General features: G+C 43.9%; 1 protein-coding gene across 1 annotated transcript; it reads right to left on the bottom strand.

Moving 5' to 3' along the window:
• Nucleotides 1-3,185: 3,185 nt before the first annotated feature.
• On the bottom strand, nt 3,186-23,104 carry LOC113408165 (E3 ubiquitin-protein ligase RNF213-like). The gene is made up of 13 exons (XM_029913785.1): nt 22,963-23,104; nt 22,600-22,765; nt 21,968-22,059; nt 20,752-21,000; nt 18,726-18,867; nt 16,008-16,091; nt 15,210-15,378; nt 11,457-11,652; nt 9,875-9,952; nt 7,589-7,789; nt 6,812-6,901; nt 4,993-5,153; nt 3,186-3,554 (listed from the first exon to the last, which is right to left on the bottom strand). The coding sequence occupies exons 1-13, from the start codon at nt 22,990-22,992 to the stop codon at nt 3,383-3,385; spliced, it is 1,830 nt and encodes a 609-aa protein (XP_029769645.1). The 5' UTR covers nt 22,993-23,104; the 3' UTR covers nt 3,186-3,382.
• Between the last annotated feature and the right edge of the window lie 270 nt (nt 23,105-23,374).

The following is a 23,374-nucleotide window of genomic DNA, read 5'->3' as shown; positions in this document are numbered from 1 at the left end:
CAACCTAACTCTGTAGCGTAGACCAGGCCTCAGATTTTGGTTTAAAGGGGATTAAAATTGATTTTGCTTAAATCCAACTTCAGCTAATTTAGTTTTGGGCCTGTCTGCATGAGAAACTTGCAGTGATGTGATTTTTAAGCTGCTTATGTTAAATCGGTTTCAATTCCTGTGTGGACATCTTTATTCCAGGTCAAGGCTGACATTGTGGTTAAATTGACTAGGCGTTGGGTTAAACTAAACAGAAATAAGCCACTCTTACACTGAAATGAGAGTACTCACACCGGATTTTCAACTAGTTTAATTAAACAGTATAATGAAGCCAATGGAAGTTTGAAAGCAGACTTGGCCTGAAATCACTTTTAAAATCAATTTAGTTAAATTACTGTAAAAATTACTGGACATCTCACAGTATATCACACTGATGGAAACCGGCCTTGTTTTGGTTCAGCTTAAACGTTTTCCCAACTGGTTTAAGATGAATTGATATAAAACAAATTTATATCAATGGAAGAGCTCAGCCTTAAACTGATTTAAATTAAACTGGTCCAGTTTCTTTGTGTGGGTGTAATGTGCCCTAGCGACACTGGATTGAACCTGTGATTATATATAGAGCTAAAAGCAGGAGCCTTTCCTACGTGAGCTAAAAGGCCTCTGTTAGCTAAACGCAGTAGCAGGCTCATTTACCTGGTTCAACCATTGGCAGGAGGGAGACAGATGGCCATACTGTGTAGGGGGTGGGGGGTTATATAGAGAAGGCTTAAAAAGTGGAGCTGAGAAATCTTTGATAATTGTTTTTTTCATTGAAAAATGCAGATTAATTGAACCAAGAATGGGAATTTCCTGACTAAAAAACAAACAAAAAATGTTGAGAAAAATGTTTCAAAATTGTCAAGACATTTTTTTAGGAGATTTTTCTAAATGAAAAAAATTGTTTTCTGGTGCAAAATAACTTTTTGTTTCAGAATTGAAGCTGATTAGATTGAAAGCAAAAGGTTAAAAAGAGAAAAAATGAAATATTTCAAAGCTATCAATATGAAATGTTTCAATTGACCCAAAATGGAAAAACAATGTTTTTTTAGTTTGTGAATATTTTGTCTTCTTGACCTGATTCAAGGTGGGGGGAAAATTTTTAAATATCTTTTGAAAATATTCACAGAATGGGCAGACGCTGTTAAAAGAATTCCTATTCCAATTCATTTCACTAGAATGAAAAGAGAATTTTCTCCCAAATGCACACACATATAAGAGTGCACATACGCACAGACACGGACAGGGGTCGCTTGCACATTCTCACTTTCACAAAGTCTTCAAACCTGGTAATAACTAGAAGAATGTGACACTTTCTTGTTCCACTGTTTATTGAGAGGCACAGGGAAATGTCTGCATTGAAAGCCAGGCAGAAAACTATAGATGCAAATATTTTTTCTAACACCTCATTTTTCTTTAGTTGCAAAGCACTGAGCAGAGACTCACAGATTGTAAGGCCAGAAGGGACCACTGTGATCACATAGTCTGTAATACGGTGCATGCCATGACACTGCCCGAAAGAACTGGTGATGATTCCATCTGCTAAAGCACAAGTAAAGAGCTAGAATACAACGGAGGGCGATTCGGACCAAGTCTGAGTCCCTCGCTGAGATAATTCATCACAGACTTTAAAAATTAGGGGCCTAATGCTCTGTTATCCATGGGGGTCTTCTCCTCCGCTTTGCACATTGTGTTGTCCTTGAGACAAGAAAGGACAACGTGGCTGCAAAGGACCTTTCTGATTTAGTGGCATTTTACATGCGCTTTGCTCAGGCGCAAATGACTGCAGGAGTAGCCAGGCTGAGAACCAGCACCGCTGACTCCAGTGGAGTTACTGCTCAGTGCAAGGCCTGGCCTAAACTTGGAAGTTGTGCTGGTCTGACCATGACAGTGAGGAGCACAGGCGTGCGCAGCACATTTCATTAGGGTGTGCACCCAGGGAATTTTTTTTTTAAAGGCGAACATCATAAAGGGCAGGGTGTGGGAGGGGGTGCTGTGTGCAGGAAGGGCCTCAGGGCAAGGGATTGGGGCAGAGGAGGGGTGTGGGGGGTATGAGGGGGCTCAGGAAAGGGGGTTGGGGTGCAGGAGGGGTGCGGAGTGCAGGAGGGGGCTCAGGGCAGGGGATTGGGGAGCAGGGTGTGGCAGGGGGCTCAGGACAGGGAGTTGGGGTGCAGGAGGGGTACAGGGTGCAGGCAGGGGGCTCAGGGCAGGGGGTTGTGGGGCAGGGGGTTGGGGTGCGAGGTGCAGGCAGGGGGCTCAGGGCAGGGAGTTGGGATGAGAGGTGCAGGCAGGGGGCTCAGGACAGGGAGTTGGGGTGCAGGAGGGTAGGCTGTTTGCAGGCAGGCCCGGGGCTGGGGATCTGGGCTCCCCCGTCCCGGCAGGCAGGCTCAGGGGCCGGGCTGGGCGCTTGGGGCCAGGCCGGGCAGAAGCAGCCGGGGTGGATCGCAGAGGGGCCGGGCTGCTCCCAGGGCTGGACTCAAGGCCGAGGGTGCGGGGCCGGAACCCCCGAACAGCGCCGGGGAGCTAAGCTCGCAGCCGGGCAGCGGGAGGGCCTGTGGTGCCCGAGTCCCTGGCGAGATGTAACAGATCAGTATCATTTTCCCCATTTTACTGAACAGAACACAGGTCTCCTGTGTCCCACTCCCCGGCTCTAGTCACTGGGCTCCAGTGCTTCCCCTTACAGATAAGTGCACTTACACAGGTATAGCTTACTCCCTTTCTCTATACTGGTATCGTTAAAGCTCTACGTATTGACAAGGCCTAAGTGGCACGAGAATCATGCCCACCATTTGTAGTTCTCAGTGGGTTAAATTCACCTGCTTGCAGAGAGCAACGTGCAAAGCAACACTCGCACAGCTGGTCATGCCCATAACATCTCAACTCAAATGCCCAGGCCTAGGCACCACTTAGGGTATGTCTATACTACCCGCTGGATCGGCGGGTAGAGTTCGATGTATCGGGGATCGATTTATCGCGTCTCGTCTGGATGCGATAAATCGATCCGCGAATCGACACCCATACTCCACCTCAGCAGGAGGAGTAAGCAGATTCGACGGGGGAGCCACGGCAGTTGACTCGCCGCTGTGAGGATGGCCAGGTAAGTCGAACTAAGATACTTCGACTTCAGCTACACAAATAGCGTAGCTGAAGTTGCGTATCTTAGTTCGAACTACCCCGCTAGTGTAGCCCAGGCCTTAGATGTGATTGAAGGCTTATTTTGATTCAAGTGATGCATCGACCTGGTGATTTGATGAGACTCACTTCTTAAAGAAACTCTACTTCCTAAATCTCTGTGGATTACAGGTGGGTGCAGTAATTGGTTTTGGTATTCACAGGAAACAATTCAAGGACCCATTCACTCTTGGATGTAGGAGCGGGCGTATGTTTTGTTGATTAGCACAGCAGTTTTCCACACTGAAATGATGTTCTTCAGCTGAAGGTCCGGGCTCACCGTGCTGATCAGATTCACAATGTAATTTTCTTCTTTTTCCTCTTTTTCTAAATATTCTCGAAAGGTCTCCACTATCCTGTTCATAAAAGAAAACAAATTTGTAAATGTACAGGACACTGGTTCAGAAAGTCTAAGACTAAGTGCCAATTCTGACAGGCACACCCAATTTCTTGAGTTCCCTTTTCACACTGTTGGTCACTTCAGCAGGTATAACATGGGGTATTTTTCTGCAGCAAGTTTTGACTTTTTCTCAAAAAATGAACCCTCCCTCCTCCCAAAAAAACAAACAACAACCCTGAAAATGGTTTGGTTTTCAGCAACTAAAAAGTAAACATTTTCAGCTCAACACTGCTGAAAAGTGAAATGTTGAATTCTCAAATAAATGAAAATGTCTCAACATTTTTGGTTTTCTGAACCAAATTTTTTTGAGGAAAGCAGATGCTTCCTGAGAAAATTTACATTTAGTCCAAAACTCAATTTTTCATTTGAAAAAGACCCACGTGTAAAGTTTCTAAAGCCTCAATTAGTGAATATTCAAGAGTTGTCAGACAAGAGGTAACATTTCCTCCCATCGATTTTTAAGCAAAACGGTGTGTTCTTAAACAGCAGTGGGTGAAATCATCCAGTACTGGACATAACTCTGGGGAAGAAAACAAGGCACTAAAGGGTCATAAGGAACAGAAGATACCTAAACTCCAGCTCTTACCTAAAGAATGAGATTTAATATCCCTGCTGGAATTTTTATCAATAACAATGGATGTTCTTATTATCCATAGACATGCCTGACCCATTCTTAAGTCTCACTAAATTCTCAGCCTCAGTGACTTCATGTGGCAGTGAGTTCCATAAGCTAATCACAAGCCCTGTAAAAAACTATTCCCTATGACCAGTTTTGAATTTCCCATCTTTCAATTCCATGGAACATCCCTTTGTTCTTGTGTTATGGGACTGGAAGAACAGATGCCTCCTGATCTTCCTTCTCTAGGCCAGTCAGTGTTTTATAGACCATTATTAAATCTCCTCTTTTCCTAGGTAACAACCTCAGTCTGTTCAGTCTGTCTTCATAGGAGCTTCTCCACACACCTGATCATTCTCATTGCCCTTCTTTAAGCCCCTCTAGTTCTGCAGTATGGAAAGTCTGAGAATCTCTAGCCTAGATTAGTAGCAGCTGCAGGTTATCCAATTCTAGAAGACTTGGAGATCTATGGAAAAAGACCTTTTATATGCTATATGATTTGACCTTTCCCTTTTAATACAGCATACAAGTAATATACAGGCAATTTTAAGATGCTGGGTTTCTTCCCCTACATTTGCCTTGATCTTATAATCTGCATTTTAAAAAAACAACCAAACAACCATACCCACAAAGGCTCTTAAATCAACAGGGAATAATTTCTAAAGTGGTTTGTGCCTGCTCCAAATTAAAAGTAAAAAAAAAGAAGTTTTTTAATCTGGATCTAAATGTTTGTACAGAGCCCTTCGCATATTCACAGACAAGAGAAATATGTAGTTACCCCCAACTGTTATCGTAGCTTTCCAATGCCACTGTGATCATTTCGTGCAGCTCGATGATAAAGAACTCAATATTGACAGTGGATAATGCAGTTGTTAGCTCCTCCCTCTCCTGGTCAGCCAGCTCATCATGGTAGCCCTTGTCTATCAGGAAGAAGGGATTCTGAAATGAGAAGCACAGTGTCAGTGGGGGCAACTGCAGAGGTGCTGCAGAAGTGGCTGGATGCCCCGTCCACAGGGCAGTTGAGGATGTGCCTGATGGAAGAGTGTCCTCATTTGGCTCAGGGCAGGTGTAGCTGGTGACGCTTGCTTCTGCCCTACGCATAGGGGCTGCTCCCGGGGTGGGATGGAGCAGGTGGCTCTGCAGGTGACCTCAGGCCAGTGCTGCGGTCCTGTAGCCAGCAAAAACTTTCATAGCTTTTATTGACCAATATATGCTGGGCTAATGTCTATCAATCTATGATCCATCTCACATTATCAATATTGATACCACAATGCATTAAACACACAATATCAATAGTACATTATATTGTAGATACATTTCTAGCAGTTACCTGGCCTGAATTGGTCTGTGTCTTTTTATAATCCTGTTCACTCATGCTAAGTATCCCATAACACTTTGCAAAACTGATGTCAGCTTTGGCATTAGAAAATAAGAAACTTGCCAAATGCAAAATACATTAATGTTGTGCCCAGTACAAGCTGGACCAGTAGTATCCAAAACAAAGTAAGGGAAGATACAGAACAACAAGTTAAGGAACTGACACAAGCTGGTGGGATGGATTTTGTGACGTATAAAGCATTTTGTAACTTGTAAACCATCCTATAAATACTACTTGCTGAAATATGTAGCTGGGAGCACACCTTCTGTGTAAAGTGGATTTAAAAACAGCAGCACAAGACGGCTTCATGAAAACTGCTATATTACAAAGCCTTTCTTCCAGTACTATGCTATTATTACTGTCAGTTTTGTTGTAGCCATGCTGGTCCCAGGATATTAGAGAGATGAGTGGGTGAGGTATTCTCATTGGACCAACGTCTGTTGGTCAGAGAGACACTTTTGAGATACACTGAGCTCTTCTTCAGGTCAGGAAAAGACCAACAGACGTCTCTCTATACTCGTACTGACTTTTAGCAATAAACCTGACTGATCTCTTGAATATATTTCATAACAAACCAAGATGTGGGCAAGCAACTGTCTATGCAATTTATCAACAATATTAAGGCCATCAGGTCCCATCCAGCCCAACCTCCTACCTAATCCAGGCCAGAGACTCTCCCCCAGAGATTCCTGCCTCTGGCACAATAACTCCTGGCTGAGCTAGACTATAACTTTGAGAAAGGGGCGACGCATCTAGATTTATAGACTCCAAGTGATGGAGCCTGACAGCAGCAGAGGAGGGACTACACAGCAAGTGAGCAGAGAACGTTGGTCATAACTAGAGCTGGTGGGGAAATGTTGGGAAAACAAAACAATAACTAAAATAATTGTGTCTGTGCCTTGCAGCATGACATTTGACACTGGGATTGCCCTAGGGCCAGGCAGGTGCCTTTTGCTGTTCAGATCTGGTGGAGTTACATGCAATTGAAAATCACCCATTTCACAGTGCAGCTGGCTTTCAGCAACATGTCCAAAAGAGGAATTGGTTTTCAGCTAGAAAGTTTTTGTGCTTTACTTTTTTCAGCAAAGTCAAAATTTTCTGTGAAAAACTTCAGTTTGTCAAAAACCCAATTTTCTGATTAAAAACAATTTGCACAGAAAGTTTTCAGTCTCGTCACAGCCCCATCCCAGGCACTCACTGAGGTGGATTCCTCCATTACCTGGTTCATTTGTACAAGTAGCGCTGATCTCTTTGCTGACAGGATCTGCCACAGAGACAGGATGTGCTTCAGCTGCGTTTGTGGGACAACCTGGAATGAAACAACACAGACAGGGATTTACCCAGACCTTGGCACCCAGAAAGCCTTGACACTGATATTTAAATCCTCATCACGGAAGTGAGCACATTCTATATGTGTTTCACAGTTACCTTGCTACTGCCAAAGTTTTAAAAAATGAATGCAGGGTAATCTTTTCAGAAGTGTCTAAATGAGTTGGGAGCCTCCCATTTTGACCTGGGGCTATGGAGGAGCTGAAGAACCTGGGGAGGTAGGAGGCGGGTGAGCTGAATTCCCGCAGAATGTTTCAGTTTAATCAAGTCGGCATTTTCTGACAGAAAAATCTACTCTAGAATCTATACAGTAGGGTTGGTCAGAGAATGGGTTTTCTTCCACAGAACATTTAAATGAAATGATTTGTGGAAAATTTGAAACTTCCTTAAAAGCCTGAAAATTGATGTTTTTGTTTCCATTTTTGGGTGAAACCCAAAAGTTTTCATTTTTCTTTTTTGATGGAAAGTTGAAATTTTCCATGGAAAGCAAAAATATTCATTTAGTCAAAACCACAATTTTTCGCTCAAACAATAGTTTTTGAAAGAAACTGTACTCTATGTTCATATATTCAGAATGTATAGTAGAAAGCATGAAAACAAAAAATATTTATTATAAAGAGAGCTTAATTGTCATTGCTGTGAATTCAAACCAAAGTTAATCTCTTACTGGTAAGTCTCTGAACTGCTTTGCGTTAGCCTCCATCTTCAGCTCATTTCTGACATACTCAGTCAGGAGCCGCTCTGGGTCCCCTCCAGTTACGGCCAGGAACTCCGCAGCCACTTTCAGGGTGGAGAGTGCTCTGGAAATGTCGCTCACTGAACTGGCCTCTTCCATGATGCGTTTCATCAGACTCACGCTCAGTGGTTCCTATGGATAGCAACAGGAGATAAAAAGTTGTCAGTAGGATTTCCACATCCAATTCCCATTACAATTAATGGCATCCAATCTGCTAGGCAGCTTCGAAAAACTCAATCTTAAGTGTTTCCACACTGGCGTTGTATGATCCAAGGGATTGTATACAATGTGTCAAGTGTCAGAGGGGTAGCCGTGTTAGTCTGGATCTGTAAAAAGCAACAAAGAGTCCTGTGGTACCTTATAGACTAACAGACATATTGGAGCATAAGCTTTCATGGGTGAATACCCACTTCGTCAGACGCACGAAAGCTTATGCTCCAATACGTCTGTTAGTCTATAAGGTGCCACAGGACTCTTTGTTGCTTTATACAATGTGTGAAGAAGATATGAGGAATTTTGTTAGAGATGCCATATATAAGACAAATGAATATTAGATTAATAGATTCTAAGGCCAGAAGTGACCGTTGTGATGGTCTAGTGAGTCTGACCTCCTGTGTAACACAAGCCACAGAACTTCCCCAAAATAATTCCTGTTTGAAGTACAACAGGTCTTTTAGAAAAGCATCCAATCTTGATTTAAAAATCGCTAGTGAGGGAGAATCCACCACAGCCCTCAGTAAATTATTCCAATGGCTAATTACTCTCACTGTTAAAAATTTTACTTTATTTCCTGTCTAACTTCAACTTCCAGCCACAAGTTCACAGTATATCTTTGTCTACTAGATTGAAAAGCCCTTTATTATCAAATATTTGTTCCCCATGTTGGTACTTAAAGACTGTGATCAAGTCACCTCATCGTTAAGCTGTGCTAATAATGCCGTGTTAATAATACACAAATATTCTTACTAAGTATTTTATCTCATTCTGATAGTTAAGATTGTAAAGTTAGGTGACCCTCTAAGCAAAACTCCTATAGAATGTAAGTGCTAAACATTTGATGATTTTGCTATATAATTCAAGTGAGAATTCTATTCCTGCTTGGAATTCTAGGGGAAGGTGACAAAAGCTATAAAAATAATATCATTCTCTATGAAACTGGAAAGGTTCAGAGATCAGTTTCTATGGAATCATACTACAGAGACCTTTGGTTTCATCAGTACTAAATTCTATGGGACTTTACCAGAAGGGAACATGGGTATTTCCAGATAGGATCAATGCCAGGTCCGTCTAGTACAGTCACCGGTCTCTGACAACACCCAATACCAGATGCCACAGAGGAAGGTGTAGGAGCCCCTCTCCCCCTGTACCAGATTAGTGATAATCTGTCCCCATGCTAGACCCCATCTGGGCTCTGATAGTAAGAGTGCGGCTCAAACCCTAGAGCAGGAGGTTTACAAAATTTTTGTCATCACTAATTATAGCTAACTGTGGATATTTTTGTGATCTACAGAAATGTCCAATCCTTTCTGGAATCTTGCTAACTTCTTGGCCTCAGTGATTTCTTGTGGCAATGAGTTCCACAGGATAGCCACGTATTGTGTGAAAAAGTACATCCTTTGATCAGTTTTGAATTTGCCACCTTTTAATTTAATTGAAAATCCTCTTTTTCCTGTGTCATGAGACAGGGAGAACAAACGCCCCCCAAGTCGCCCTTCTCCAAATAATTATTTTATTACAGGAATTCTTTCAAAATGTGTTTGAACCAATAACGAGAGCATTACATCCGTGTAATTCAGAAATAAAATCAGGGCAGTCAATGGGGTAAAACTGTTGTGAACCTGGCGTACGAGGGAAGAGAACCAGCCCCCTGACTGCAAGTGGCCAACGAACTGTACAAAAATGTGCTTTTTAGTGGCTAAAGTTAGAGCTTGATGCTCCACTTGGCTCATCATGGGCCTGATCCTGGCCTACTCCTCGGCCGCTTTGGGCTGCTCCGATGTCTCAAGCTGAGCATCCAAATGCTGAAGGCGCCTAGAAATGAGTGGAGAGTTTAGAGAACGGTGCCCTTAATGGGCGAGTGGACATACGGTAGATTTTGGATATTTACCCAACCTTCTGACCGTACAGTGGCTATGAAAGCTGTTTACAGTGGGGGAAAGAGAGAGGATTATCTGAGTCTGAAGCTGGGGGAAAACCCAGGGTTGTTTTTGATCTCACCTGGTGCAATTGTTCTCTAACGTTAGCTTTCGTGGAGTGCAGAGTCTTCACATTGTTCAGCGCAATGGACGGAATTGTCTGAAAAGGAAAACGTTCGTGATTAATAACTGGTTTATAAAGCACAACATGTTCAATACAGAAAAAATCCTCACGCACACGCCAACGGTTACAGCATAATTTTCAAAAGCACTTAAGGGATTTAGGAGCCTACAGCCCATTTTGAAAAGTATCTTGGTCTCTTGAGGCCAGATTTTTAAAGGTGCCTAGTGTGATTTTAAAAAAATCATCTATTCAAATCAATGGGAGTTCAGGCTAAAGTGTTCAAAACTGCCTAAGTGACTTAGGAATGTAAGTATTATTTTCAAAGATGATTTAGTCACTTGGGTGCCCATATCCCATTGCTTTGCGGTGGGACTTAGGCATCTAACCTGCTCAGGTGCTTTGGAAAATCCCAATAGGCCCCTAGATGCCTACATAATTTAAAAAAAAGAGGAGTACGGTGGCACCTTAAAGACTAACAGATTTATTTGGGCATAAGCTTTCGTGAGTAAAAAACCCACTTCTTCAGATGCAAGATTTTTCTTCAGATTTTTTATCTGCAAAAGCTTATGCCCAAATAAATCCGTTAGTCTTTAAGGTGCCACCGGACTCCTCGTTGTTTTTGTGGATACAGACTAACACGGCTACCCCCTGAAAAATAATTCCAAAAATCTGGCCCGTAGGAGCCCAACTCTCACTGGAAGCCAACGGGATTTAGACTCCTAAGCAGACTGGGCGGGAAATAGTTTTGCTATCCTGTGCGAATTTGAGAGTTTAAAAACTTCTCTTCCAAATTGAGATGGGAACTGAAAATCTTGAAAATTTTCACAAACAGAAAAATGTTTTGATTTGGGTCAATGGAAATGTTTTGTTTTGATAATTTCAAAAATGTTTAATTTTCATTTTGACCTCTTTCATTTTGACCTCTTTTACATTTATTTTTAAAATTTAAACTAATACATAACTATAATTTCAAAACACACAATTGTTTCAAACCAGAAATCAAACGAGAAAACGAGTTTTTTTGATATTTTCAAAACATTTCTCTAATTTTCCTTTTTATTTAAATGAACAATTTGTCAAAATCAGCAGGTTACCATGGAAAGTTTTGGTCCTGATGAATTGGCATTTTCCAACAACAACAAAACTGTGTCAACAAATTCCCAACCAGCTCTGCTCCGAAGTCCCTTGTGGAAATGGGTCCTAGGCTCCTAAGTCACTTAGGCACGTTTGAACATTTTAACCTAAGTCTAAACACAGTGAGGCTGATTTGCCATTGCATTACCCCCAATTCACACCAATGTAACCCCACTGTAACCAATGGCGCTAAACAGGTGTAAATCTGGAAAAGGCCACAGTGGATCAGGTCTTTCACCTCGCATCACCATTTCCACTTGTGCATCCTGATTTGATTGTGGTTTGCTCAGGTGTGAATGACTCACACAGGTGCCAGGCCGCAGAGCAGGAAGCACTGAGAGTAAAATCCTGGCTGTGCTGAAGTCTATGGCAAAGCGCCACCTCCATGATTTCATCCTGAACTCACCTGGGCTTTCATGACGGGCTTCCCGCTGATGAAGCGGTGAATCACTTGCCTCTGTAGAGTCTGAAAGTTGTAGTAGGTGGTTTTGGTTCCATCTTCCTCTAGTACGTACTGGAAGTTCGACAGCGCCATGGTGATCAAGTCGCTCTCAGTAACACTTAACACAGAGGCGTGCTTCACCTCTTCCGCTGAAATAGACCTGGAGAAAAGGGAAGAACAACGTGAGGCGTCTTCTTCTTTACTGCCAAAAAAATCTAACGTGGAACAAGCCTTGGTGGCCATTTAGCCCATCTCTCCAGCCTTATGCTCAGTTGCCAACCCTTGGGAGTCTCGTGATATTAGTGGCTCCAGCTCCTGGAGTCATGGGAGAAAAGCAGCTCCCATTTTTTAAAAAGGGACGTTTCCCACCCTGGTAGCTGCAGGAAAAAGTTTGAAATCTTGACCTTAGGAGGCAAATAAAAGCACCTCCACCTTTATTATTGTTGGTTCTTTGACCCAAGAAATTAGCCAGCATTTAGGGCCTTGTGGGATTGTTTCCATTATGAGGAGAAATGGATGATACAGGTCAGGTATTTCTTTGGTGCAATCCTATTTATTTACAGAAGGCACATTAAGTCCTGTTTCCCTGAACACAGCAGGAACACAGAAGCAGGAGGTGGGTCCCTGGCTCACCATTTCCACACAAGCAGGAGGAGGCTCTCTGTCTCTGTTATGTCTCTGGGCCATGCTCACCACTGCTTCTCTAGTTTTCTGCTGGCTTTTTTCTCCTGTCTTTCTTCTTCTCACACATAGACATGGTTTGAGAAACAATCCACTGGCTCTTTACATTTGCAATTAGCCTCAAGGAAACCCCTCATCCCACATGGCTTACTTTCTGATTGGCCTTGCCATGTGGCCTAGTGCCTTGGGCGGTGGCTTCCATTGTTTCCACCTATCATTATACACAGGGGTAGTAAATCGCTCCTTCAATTCAGCCTGAAATAAAGATGCTTCACACACTCATCAACTTTAAGGAAGTCAGTGATTGTCTGTAGATCAGAGACCCATTTGATGCCATCTTCTAGCATAACAGTATTTTTTTAAAATCTTGTGTCTTTTGAGGCAATCTTGTGATTTCTGGGGGGCCGGACTCATGTTCTTTTCCATGCTTGGCAGAGCTGCTCACAGTGAGCCAAATGTTACTCTCCGTCACATCAGCGCAATAGCTCCATGGGAGTCAGTGGAGGAAGAGCCCAAAGCTGCTCTGAATGATGTGCTGCTAAGCTGAAGTTCTTGCCACATGTGGAAGCAGTGCTGGCCGGCTGAGTCGCTTGCTGAGTGAAAAAAGCCCTTGGCCTGTATTAATACCTGAACACACTAAAAATCACGGGTACTAAAGGGCTCTTTAATCTAGCAGCGAACAAAAACCAATGGCTGGAAGCTGAAGCCTGAGAAATTCAAATTGAAAATAAGGCACCAACTGTTGACAGTAAAGGTGATTAACCCTTGGAACAAACTGCCAAGGGAAGCGGTGGATTCTCCATCCCTTGGTGGCTTCCAATCCAGATGGGACGCCTTTCTGGAAGATACTTTAGTCAAACACAAGTTGTTGGTCTTAGTGACGCTAATGGCCTGTGCTATACAGGAACTCAGACTAGATGATCTAAGAGATGATCCCTTCTGTCTTTAAATTCCAAATATTAATCTTTGTGATGTTTACCCCGACAGCACGACACCCTGCCAGCTTGGCCAACCCCACACATGCTGGGCTCCAAAAATCATGCGGCTGGCTTAAGATTTAAAGACTATTATGTTCTGAGGCCTTTCTATTCACCTCCTGGAGTTGTCAGGATTGGGAACCACATTTCCAGGCTTTTCCTCACAGCCACAAAGGCCAGAAACTGACAGGGAAGCTGAGACTGGCAGTAAAACAGGGTGAGTTGGCAGCACAGCCATCCAGAGAGATTTAATTTAATTTAATTAATGGAGATATCCTATCTCCTAGAACTGGAAGGGACCTTGAAAGGTCATCGAGTCCAGCCCCCTGCCTTCACTAGCAGGACCAAGAACTGGTTTTGCCCGAGATCCCTAAATGGCCCCCTCAAGGACTGAACTCACAACCCTAGGTTTAGCAGGCCAATGCTCAGATGAGACAAGGGGAAAGCAAAGAAAGACTCTGCAATCTCCAGCACTGAGCACCTTTGCTGTGTGAGCTAAAGGATCAAAGGTCAGCGTTACAAAGGTCTTTGAGCACCTACAGATGCAGATAATAAGAAGTAATAACCTCTAGCTCTTAGAGCTAAGTACCATTATCCCCATTTTACAGTTAGGAAGACTGAGGCACAGTGGAAGGCAATTGACTCACCCAACGTGCCCCAGAAGAGCCAGGATTAGACCCCACGTCTTCTGTGTCCACTAGCCTATAGTACCTCCCATTGCAACTATTGAAAACAATGGGAGTTTGGAGCCTAATCTGCCTTGGCACTTTGGAAAAATCCCACTAGGTGCCTCTTTGCATCTTCAGGTGCCTAAACACCATTGTAAATTTGGCCCTAAGAGTTTCAACCTGCCCCATTAAAGCCAATGGGAGTTTTGCTCTTGTGGTTGTACCAGTTGAACTGAAATCGAGCGTTTCTTGGCCTTTTGGCTAACATCAAGTGCACAGTTGAGCTGAAATTGGTTTAAAAAATCATTGTAGTTGCACTGGTGCAAACCCCTGTGCGGATGCACTTATAGCAGTTTACAGCTGTATTATATCAGTTAAGCTAGCCTGTTCTACCGATAGATTTTGTACCAGTTTAACTATTTTTTGGGTTGTGTGTGAGTTTTTTAGCTAAATAGATTAATTGGTTCAACCCCTAGCCAGGTGCAGTTGCACCGGTATAAAGATGCTTACACCACTATAAATTAGAGTCCGGTGGCACCTTAAAGAATAACAGATTTATTTGGGCATAAGCTTTTGTGGGTAAAAAATCCACTTCGAAGTGGGTTTTTTACCCACAAAAGCTTATGCCCAAATAAGTCTATTAGTCTTTAAGGTGCCTCTGGACTCCTCATTGTTTTTGCGGATACAGATTAACATGGCTACCCCCCTGATACTTGTCACCACTATAACTTATTACCCTAAATATATGGGAAAACTACATTGCTGTCAACATCTTCATACTGGTAAAGCTACGATCACACTGTGGGTTATATGCCGCGGAATGTCTGTGGCACGCCCAGGTTAGCTGTAAAAAGGCAGTTCCCTGTTGGGACCATAAATATCTTGCTGTGCTCCTCGGTCCTTCCTTACGGTAACATGGCAAGTTACCCTGGGGTCAGTCTGGAGTCATCCCTTGATTGCTGTGGGGTCAGGGTCAGATTCTGATCTCAGCTACCCTAAGGTAAGTCTGGGACCAGGGTGCTGGGTGCTGAAAGCTATTGAACAAACCTGTAAACCCCGTTTATGATGGAAACCACTTTAAGCCAGGGGTGCTGCAGGATCCCTGCACCCCTAGTTCCACCACCCCTGTCTGGGACACTAAAATAAGACCAAATCAACTTTACACGCCGCCTAAGCAGATCTTGATATAGCTTCACCCTAACTGCCTCATTGCACAAGGTCATAAGAGTTATGTTTTCTTCTTGGAGAAGTCTGGCCTGGCCCTCCTCACACAGATGGCAGAAGTGAGATGAGACTCAGGATCTATGTTTTAAGATGAATTGTTGATTTATGGGTAACTACAGTTATCTAGTCAGAGTGGTTCCCCCCTAGGGGTGAGGATTGAAAGATACCTTTGCTTTTCCTTAGTGAGTTGAGCAGCTGTGTCAATGCAGCCGTTCTGGAGCTGTATTAAGAACCTTGTAACAATGGAAGTTATGGATGGAGTGGTTGGCAGGAGGTCCAGGATGGCAGTGTCAGGGTTGATCTCCTTGCACCACAGTTCCTCAGGGACGCTGATTTCTGTAACAAAGCAGAGAATCTTTCACGCCGTGTGCACGGAATCACAGGAACCAGGGTATCAAGTGGCAGGTGGGGAAAGAAACGGTTTTCACAAAATAATTCTCCACATTTTTCACGCCGTCTTTTTGTCAAAATTTCAAACTGAATCTAAATAAACAAACAAAATTCAACCAACTGGCTGGAAAAAAAAACAGCAAGTGTTTTATGAAAAAAGAAATTGTGAAAAACTTGCAACAGTTAGAAAAAAATTAGAAGTCACCCCCACTTCTAGCTAGCAATTTCCATATGCAAAAATGTTCAGTTAGCTTATACAACTGGACAACCTGATTATCACTGCCCTTTCGGTACGCAGCTCCCTTCCTCACCAACCCTGCAAAGACTTACAACCATGCTGAGCTTTAGACATTTTGAGTAGCCCCAGTGAAGTCAGTGGAAACACTCAGAGTATATTAAGGATGTTTATGTCTCTGCAGGATAGCGGGTAATCTGGGACCAGCTGTGTGTCAGGGAATACTTGGTAATTACTCTGGAGTAGACTCATACTCAGCTTCACAACTGAATCGTTTGTTTGTTACATGACAGAAAAAATATCTAGAAAGGAAAGTAAAACACCATGAAAATCAAAATACCTGAGCTTCTGGGGCTTGATCTTATATTGCTCCACACTTTCTGAACAGTCTGTATGGCTCTTTCAAAAGTCAAACGCTGATCATCTGAAGTTGGAAGAGAACATGGCATTTATCAACATACTTTTCCAGGAAAAAAAAAAACAGTTTCCCTCTTGCAAAAATACTTCTAATAGTAAGAAGACTAATTGAAATGTTAACATACCTTGCAACATTAAAGAAGATTTACCAACAGGTATGAGGTAAAATTTTGAAAGGTGCCTACGTTTTTTGGGAGCCTGAGATTGATTTTCAAGAGATTTAGGCACTGAAGGCTAGATCCACAAAGGGATTTAGGCACCTAATTGTCATTTTGTGCACCTGAAGCCAAAATTTAGATATTTAAAATCGCCACTCAGCTGCCACTTAACTCTGCAGTTGCTTAAATTCCCACTGGTAAAGTCCCCTAGATGCCTAAATGTCTGCTAGGCAGCATGTACACAGCCCTCTAAATCCTGACGCCTCCTAAGCCCCATCAGGATTCACGGGAGGTCACTGCTCCACTCGGCACTGCGGAGCCCTCAGCTGGATACCGTGTCCAGATCTGGGCATCACACGTGAGCGAAGATGTGGACAAACTGAAGAGAGTCCAGAGGAGAGCAACAGAAATAATAAAAGGCTTAGAGAACCTGACCTATGAGGAAAGGTTAAAAAAACTGGGCATGTTTAGACTTGAGAAAAGATGACGGGGGAGACTTGATAACAGTCTTCAGATATGTTAGGGGCTGTTATAAAGAGGACAGTGATCACTTGTTCTCCATGAAGACAGGACAAGAAGTAATGGGTTTAATCTGCAGCAAGGGAGATTTAGGTAACATACTAAGAAGGGTCGTTTAAATTCTGGAATAGGCTTCCAAGGAAGATTGTAGAATCTCCATTATTGGGTTGTTGTTTTTTTTAGGAACATGCTGGACAAACACCTGTCAGAGATAATCTAGGTTTACTCGATCCTGGACTTGATGACCTCTTAAGGTCCCTTCCAGCCCTACATTTCTATGAGTCTATGAACTAGACATCTCCCCACCTATCTCATCTGCAGAAGCCCAACCCAGCAGGCATTCTCAGAGGGTGGTGATGGACGGCAGGAGAGAGATCACTTGATCATTACCTGTTAGGTTCACTCCCTCTGGGGCACCTGGCATTGGCCACTGTCGGTAGACAGGATACTGGGCTGGATGGACCTTTGGTCTGACCCAGTACGGCCATTCTTATGTTCAGCTTCCAAGTCTGGCCCCACCCAAAGCAGGGCCAAAGCAGATGAGGTAGTGATGGTGCCCTCGTATCAGTGACTAGGGCACTCACCCTGTATGTGGAAAACATGAATTTAAATCCTCATCTGTCTTACTTAGAGCCGGGACTGGAACCCGGTCCCTAGGATTGCAGGTGAGTGACCTAGCCACTGGGAAATTGGGTATCCTGGGCTAGCACCCTCTCAATCTCTCCTGCTGAACCTGTTCCACTTTGTATAAACTACTTAAATATTAGCTGGAGCAGGGGCACTGGAGCTCTCCCAGGTGGGTAACCTAATCACCAGGGGACAAAGCCATTCTCTCTCTCTCTCTCTGGCCCAATCAGGGTAAGTATTAATCTGTGGATTCCCGGTGGCAGCCTGGCGTGTAACTGTCAGGCATTGCAATGCTGAGTTTAAGTCCCCTTTGTGGATCTAGCCTTGAGAATATCAAGGCCAGGTCTACACTTGGAGCACTTTGCCAGTGTGGCTATACCAGTATCCTGTTCCAGCAAAGCACTCCTAGTGTGGACGCAGCGTACAGCAGCCAAAGCACTTTTGCTGGTTTGACTTATTCCTGCCTCCCTGAGCAAAATAAGTTGTCCCGGCTAAAGCACAGTGCAGCTGGTATAACTATCTCTGCACTAGGAGCTTTTGCCATCAAGCTCCGTCAATCACAAAATTGCACCTCATCACATCTGACCAGCCTGGCTATGCTGTCACAAGTCTGTAGTGTGGACCTGGCCACAGTCTTATTGAAAGCCAACGGCTCTTAGGCTCCTCAGACACTGAGGCATTTTGACTGATTGCTCTCATTGGCTTCTTTGACGGATGTTTACAATTTGCAAATAATTGCAGAACTGCAGGTGTTCTCCTTGGTCCACAGGCCGGATCCAAAGCCCACTGCAGCAAATGGGAGTTTTTCCCTTGATCGCCACAGTATCTGGCTCAAGCCCCAGGCATGTCAGTATTATTCCTTGTACAGAGACCATGCCTAGCTCAGCCATGAAGTTCCTTGGGTTCTTTATTGCTGCTCAAGAAACAGGGTCGTACAGATTCTTAAATAAATGGAGATATCCTATCTCCTAGAACTGGAAGAGACCTTGAAAAGTCATCGAGTCCAGCCCCCTGCCTTCACTAGCAGGCCCCAGATCCCTAAGTGGCCCTCTCAAGGATTGAACTCATAACCCTGAGTTTAGCAGGCCAATGCTCAAACCACTGAGCTATCCCTCCCCTCTAATTCTTGCATGCATTGAGGCTGCCAGGGGTTGTCCCCACAATGCAAAGCTGCCCTAAAGCCCCAAGAAGATCCCTACAGCACTGAGGGATCCACAGGTGTGTAGGATCAGTGCACAGTGATGATTCACACCAGCTGTAGATCTGGCCCCACTGACTCCAATACAGCTGCACCAAGAGTGGATTTGGTACCATAACCCTAGAAGCATGAAGTGTACCTGAGAGGTTGTCCCGTTCCAAGAACTTTCTCACAGAAAGCCTTTCACCTTCATGGATATCGCCATTTTGGAAAAAGTGGATCAGAGAGCGCTGCAAAGTGAGAATTTCAGGCAGGTGCCGTATGTGTCGGATATGCTGGTGCTGTAAGAGAAAAGTAACTACCTCTTTAACATGATGCCTATGTTCAGTGGGAGAGAAAAGATGCTATCAGGACAAAGGTTGCGTGGTTCTGATGTTCCTGCAAACTTTATAGTTATGTGGGTGTCTGGCTGCTTTGCATCACCGGAGCAATGCAAAGCAGCCAGCGGGAACTGGTCCATCTGTCTCCAAGCCCTTTTGGACTTTTTAATAGTTATCTACTTTATCCCTACAGTCCTCTATGGGACCCTAGGAAAGCTATGCAAAGATCCTGCTACCTGCCAAACCCCTGCCAACTGCCTAGCATTTCATACTGGTCATTGCTAGCACACCTGTTGTAATGCAAACTCAAATTGTCCATAGGCATGTGCTGCAATCAACTGAAGCTGCCTGACTGGAATGGAAGTAGCGGATCACACCTGCCTTGTTTCTTTGGGACAGATTAAGAGGTGTAAAAAATAATGGTGTAAATTAACCCCCTTGTGAGGATAGCTGTCCTATTTCTTTACATGTGTAGCAGGAAGCCTGTCAGAAGGGGAGGAGTTAAAAGCAGGAAAAAATGGTGCTTTTTAAAGTCAGCTAAAATGTATTGAATCATAGAATGTCATCTAGTCTAACCCCCTGCTCAAAGCAATCCCCAGACAGATTTTTACCCCACATCCCTAAATGGCCCCCTCAAGGATTGAATTCACAACCCTGGGTTTAGCAGGCCAATGCTCAAACCACTGAGCTATCCCTCCTCCCGCAAGTGCTGTTCATAAGACATGTGAAACTCTGCCTACACTAGGTTTTTTTCCTACTCTGGACAAAGAACTTTAGGATTAGAGAGAGACCGCGGGCTACAGGCAAACTATTATTTTCTTTATTCTAATAAAGTTCTTTGTTCCGTGTTTGGCGAAATCAGCCATCGTCACATGACTCCCTTGCACATTGGTCAGCGAGTGTGAGTCGGCATGAGAGAGTCCAAATGAGAGTAAGGGAGTAAATCTTACACATCATCTCGGAATCTGGCTTTATGGGCATAACTTAAACCTGAACGTTCATGTTTAAATACAGACATGATGGAAGACCTAGCATAATTATCTCCTGTCTTTAAATCAAGACCTTAACGTAACTGTAAGTAAAAGCCGCATCTAAGACAAAAGACACGTGTGAACCTGCCCAGGAGCTTTTGGCTGAGTATTGTTTTGAGTAGCTGTGTGTTAATGGGAAGAGAGATCACACTGGGCTACACCAGAAAATTAGGTCTGTTTAATTATATCAGCCAGAGGTACTGAAAATCCACCCCCCTGAGCGGTGTAGTTATAATGACCTAAGGCTCTGTGTAGACATTGCTAGGTTAACAGAAGAATTCTTCCATCAACCTAACTACAGCCTCTCGGGGAGGTGGATCACCTACACCACTGGGAGAAACACTCCCGTCAACGTAGGTAGCATCTATACTGAAGCGCTACAGTGGCACAGCATTGTAAGTGTAGACAAGCCCACAGAAACAGAGGTCAGACAAGAACAGGATAAGAGGGAGAGACTGCCAAAAGGAGGGAGCAGCTGCAAGATGGTGGGTGACCTGGGAAGAGGTCAGGGTGCAGACTCAAAGATTGCTCTTGGTGCTGTGAGCAACAAAAGCTGTTTCCTGCTAGTTGATTCCCCGTGTTCAGAGACATGAGTCTTTGTTCATTATTTGTAAATAAACAAAACTGCAGTAAAGAAAATACCAGACTCCATCAATTTCTATGTCCAACTGGAACATCCACAAGGCCCCAAACTGTGACTAGCCTGTTGGGCTGAAAAGGGGTTACAATGTATTCACATCTCTGTATATGTGTGTGCTGTTCTAACCCATGTGCTGTTTGTGTGTGCACATTACTTCAAAGCATCCCAGATCACCTTAGACAGTAGTTCCAGGAGCACAGGGAACGGGTTTGCTCCATTTTCTTGTTGCACCAGATGGGTCAGGCGCTGGACTGTCATCCTCTGTTCAAATCTCCACATGCAGGGCATGTTGATCGGCCCGCAGCTCGGCAGGTGGCTGAAAGGTGGGGACTGGCCGTAGGCTACTTTCAGGAGAACATTTGAACTGTGAGCTCCCTCCTCTACAATCTGCTGCTTTGCAGAAGCAAGTTTCTGCTCCAGCACCTGTGGAAGTGAGAAGTCAGTTAGGAATCGAGTCTGGTTATAAAGGGGCCTGGCTCTTCTCATTGGTCTGAGAGGCAGCCCGGGCTGGCTCAGGGTTAAGGCACCAGACTAGAGATCTGGGTTCAATTCTTGGCTCTGCCACCGACTCCTTGTGTGATCTCAGAGAAGCTATTTCATGATTCTGTGTCTCCATTTCTCATCTGTAAAAAGGGACAATAACCCTGCCCTTGTCTATTTAGACTGCGAGCTCTTTGGGGCAGGGACTGATTTCCACTGTGTGTCTGTGCAACACCCAGCTAGGGACTACGGAAACTCCATAAAAGTGGAGGGGCCACTGGCATCCGAAATATGGCTCCATTCTAACCCCTTCCCCCAAGGACCCGCGCCGAGCTGCCCATTCCCCCATGGCTACACCCCCTGCTCACTTCTCTCCACCCCCTCGCCCTTATAGCGAGTAAAAAGTGGGAGGACCATGGCCCCTTCACCCCACCCACAGACTTTGTGTGTGTCTGTGAATTGCCTGGCAAAATGGGGCCCTGATCTTGGTTTAAGCCAATAGGCCCTACCATTAATAATAATAATGAAATGCCACCAGAACTCTTGGAAATGTAGACTGGCAGGCAGTTTAATATCAGGTTCGTAGACACTCAAACACACAGGAGTTTCCTCTCTAGTGTGCTGAACACAATGAACAAGTTTTTGCATTGAAAAAATGAACCAGGCTTAATATAGTCTATGTTGTCCTATCAGGTTCTTATAACGCGCCCATCACTGTGGCATCTGAGCACCAAGGGGTTCTTTGGAGGCAAAACAATGGCATTTTAGAAATGTTTTGTGTGACTTCTGGTTTCATACAGTGGCATGGAAGTCTCAGGTGGGCTTTTTCTGTCTCTCTCTCTCTTACCCTGAGTAAACAGCTGGTTTATTTGTGATATTTACCATGTATAGAAAACTGGTTCTCACATACCTGGAAGAACGACTGAGTTACGGCTTTTAAGCAGCTTTCCCATTGTACTCTGTCTTCTTTTTCATGCATACATTTAATGGTCATCTTTGTGTCTGTAAGAAATATACAATTACACATCAGGTTTCATCATTTAACATACAATAACGTGCAGATCTAAAGTACAGCAATTGCAGTAAATATTGTTATTCATAATAGTGAAATGAATTACAGTGTTATCAGACAACTGGACTTTTTAATCATAAGATATAGGAGCCCATTCAAATATTAGCCAGTTAAAAATCAGTTTATTGATAGGTTCATAGAATAAGGCCAGAAGAGAGCGTTGTGATCATCTGGTCCTACCTCCTGCATAACTCTGGCCATAGAACCTCAGCCAGTGATTTCTACACCATGCCCATCACCTCTGTATGAGCTATAGCAGATCTTTTAGAAGAGATATCACATCTTAAGGTCAAGACTCCAAGTGCTGGAGAATCCACCTCATCCCTACATGAGGGGTCCTGATGGCTCATTCCCCTCTCTGATAAACATTTTGAACCTAATTTTAGTCTGAATTTGTCTCACTTTGTCATAAATACAGCAGCAAAAAACAAAACAAAAAAACCAGTCCCTAAAACGAGGCGTTTCTTTACCGGCTGTGCTGTCGAGGATGTATCCGAGGAATAGGTGGACTGTCATCGTTGCATCGTCTATGTTGCCACTAAGTGACTCCGCTAGGAACTGGATGTCTTTTTCAAGGTGGTCACAAAAGAACTTTACTGCATCCTGGGGCTTCACTTTCATTAGCTCCAAAATGGACTAGAAGGCAAAGTATTTCCATAGCTTAGCTCTGAGGAAGCATTTCCCCATATAATTGTACAGACACTTCTCTAAAGGCAATGTATAACTCAGTCAAAGTTACCATTACAAGTTATAGCTGGTTAGTGGTGTACAACCCTGATCAGTTACGAGAGACAGACAGACAGAAGTGTTATTGGGCATAATTGTTTTCCCACCTGTCTATCGGTAAAAGTCCCCAGGAGCATTGAAGAATGGAGCAGTGCTCTGGCGATGCAGACTGAGGTTGCGGGCAGATCCCTTTCTGTCTCATTGTTCCGTGAGGACGGACTCCCCAGCACGTAGCCTCTCTCTGTTCTATCCTTCGTGCTGTATTAAGAAACCATAATTTGACAGTCATAGAGGTCAGAGTTTTCTCCCAAACCTTGTATTTTTTTGGTGTTTCACCTTAACCAGTTCACAACTATAGTGACCGTGGGGTCACACTGGGGTGGGGAAAAGGATTGGAATTTTGAACTTTCAATGAAATTTCCCCTAAAATTGGCACCTATAGTTCACCCCAGTAGACAATTCCCAGCTGTGTGGGTTTAAGTTGACACAGTCTCATTCATTCCTTTTACATTACATGCA

Source organism: Terrapene carolina, unplaced genomic scaffold (genome assembly GCF_002925995.2).
Source record: "Terrapene carolina triunguis isolate 2854851 unplaced genomic scaffold, T_m_triunguis-2.0 Scaffold926, whole genome shotgun sequence".
Taxonomy (NCBI): Eukaryota; Metazoa; Chordata; order Testudines; family Emydidae; genus Terrapene; species Terrapene triunguis.
This window is presented reverse-complemented; position numbering and strand designations above follow the sequence as displayed.

What these genes read in the sequence shown, in the direction of transcription:
- LOC113408165 (XM_029913785.1), bottom strand. Translation starts at nt 22,992, where the DNA reads ATGCTCCTGGGGACTTTTACCGATAGACAG. An exon ending in TAACTCAGTCGTTCTTCCAG is followed by an intron (nt 21,001 to 21,967) that starts GTATGTGAGAAC and finishes TCACTTCCACAG; the next exon opens with GTGCTGGAGCAGAAACTTGC. An exon ending in AGCAGTTCAGAGACTTACCA is followed by an intron (nt 6,902 to 7,588) that starts GTAAGAGATTAA and finishes GTTTCATTCCAG; the next exon opens with GTTGTCCCACAAACGCAGCT.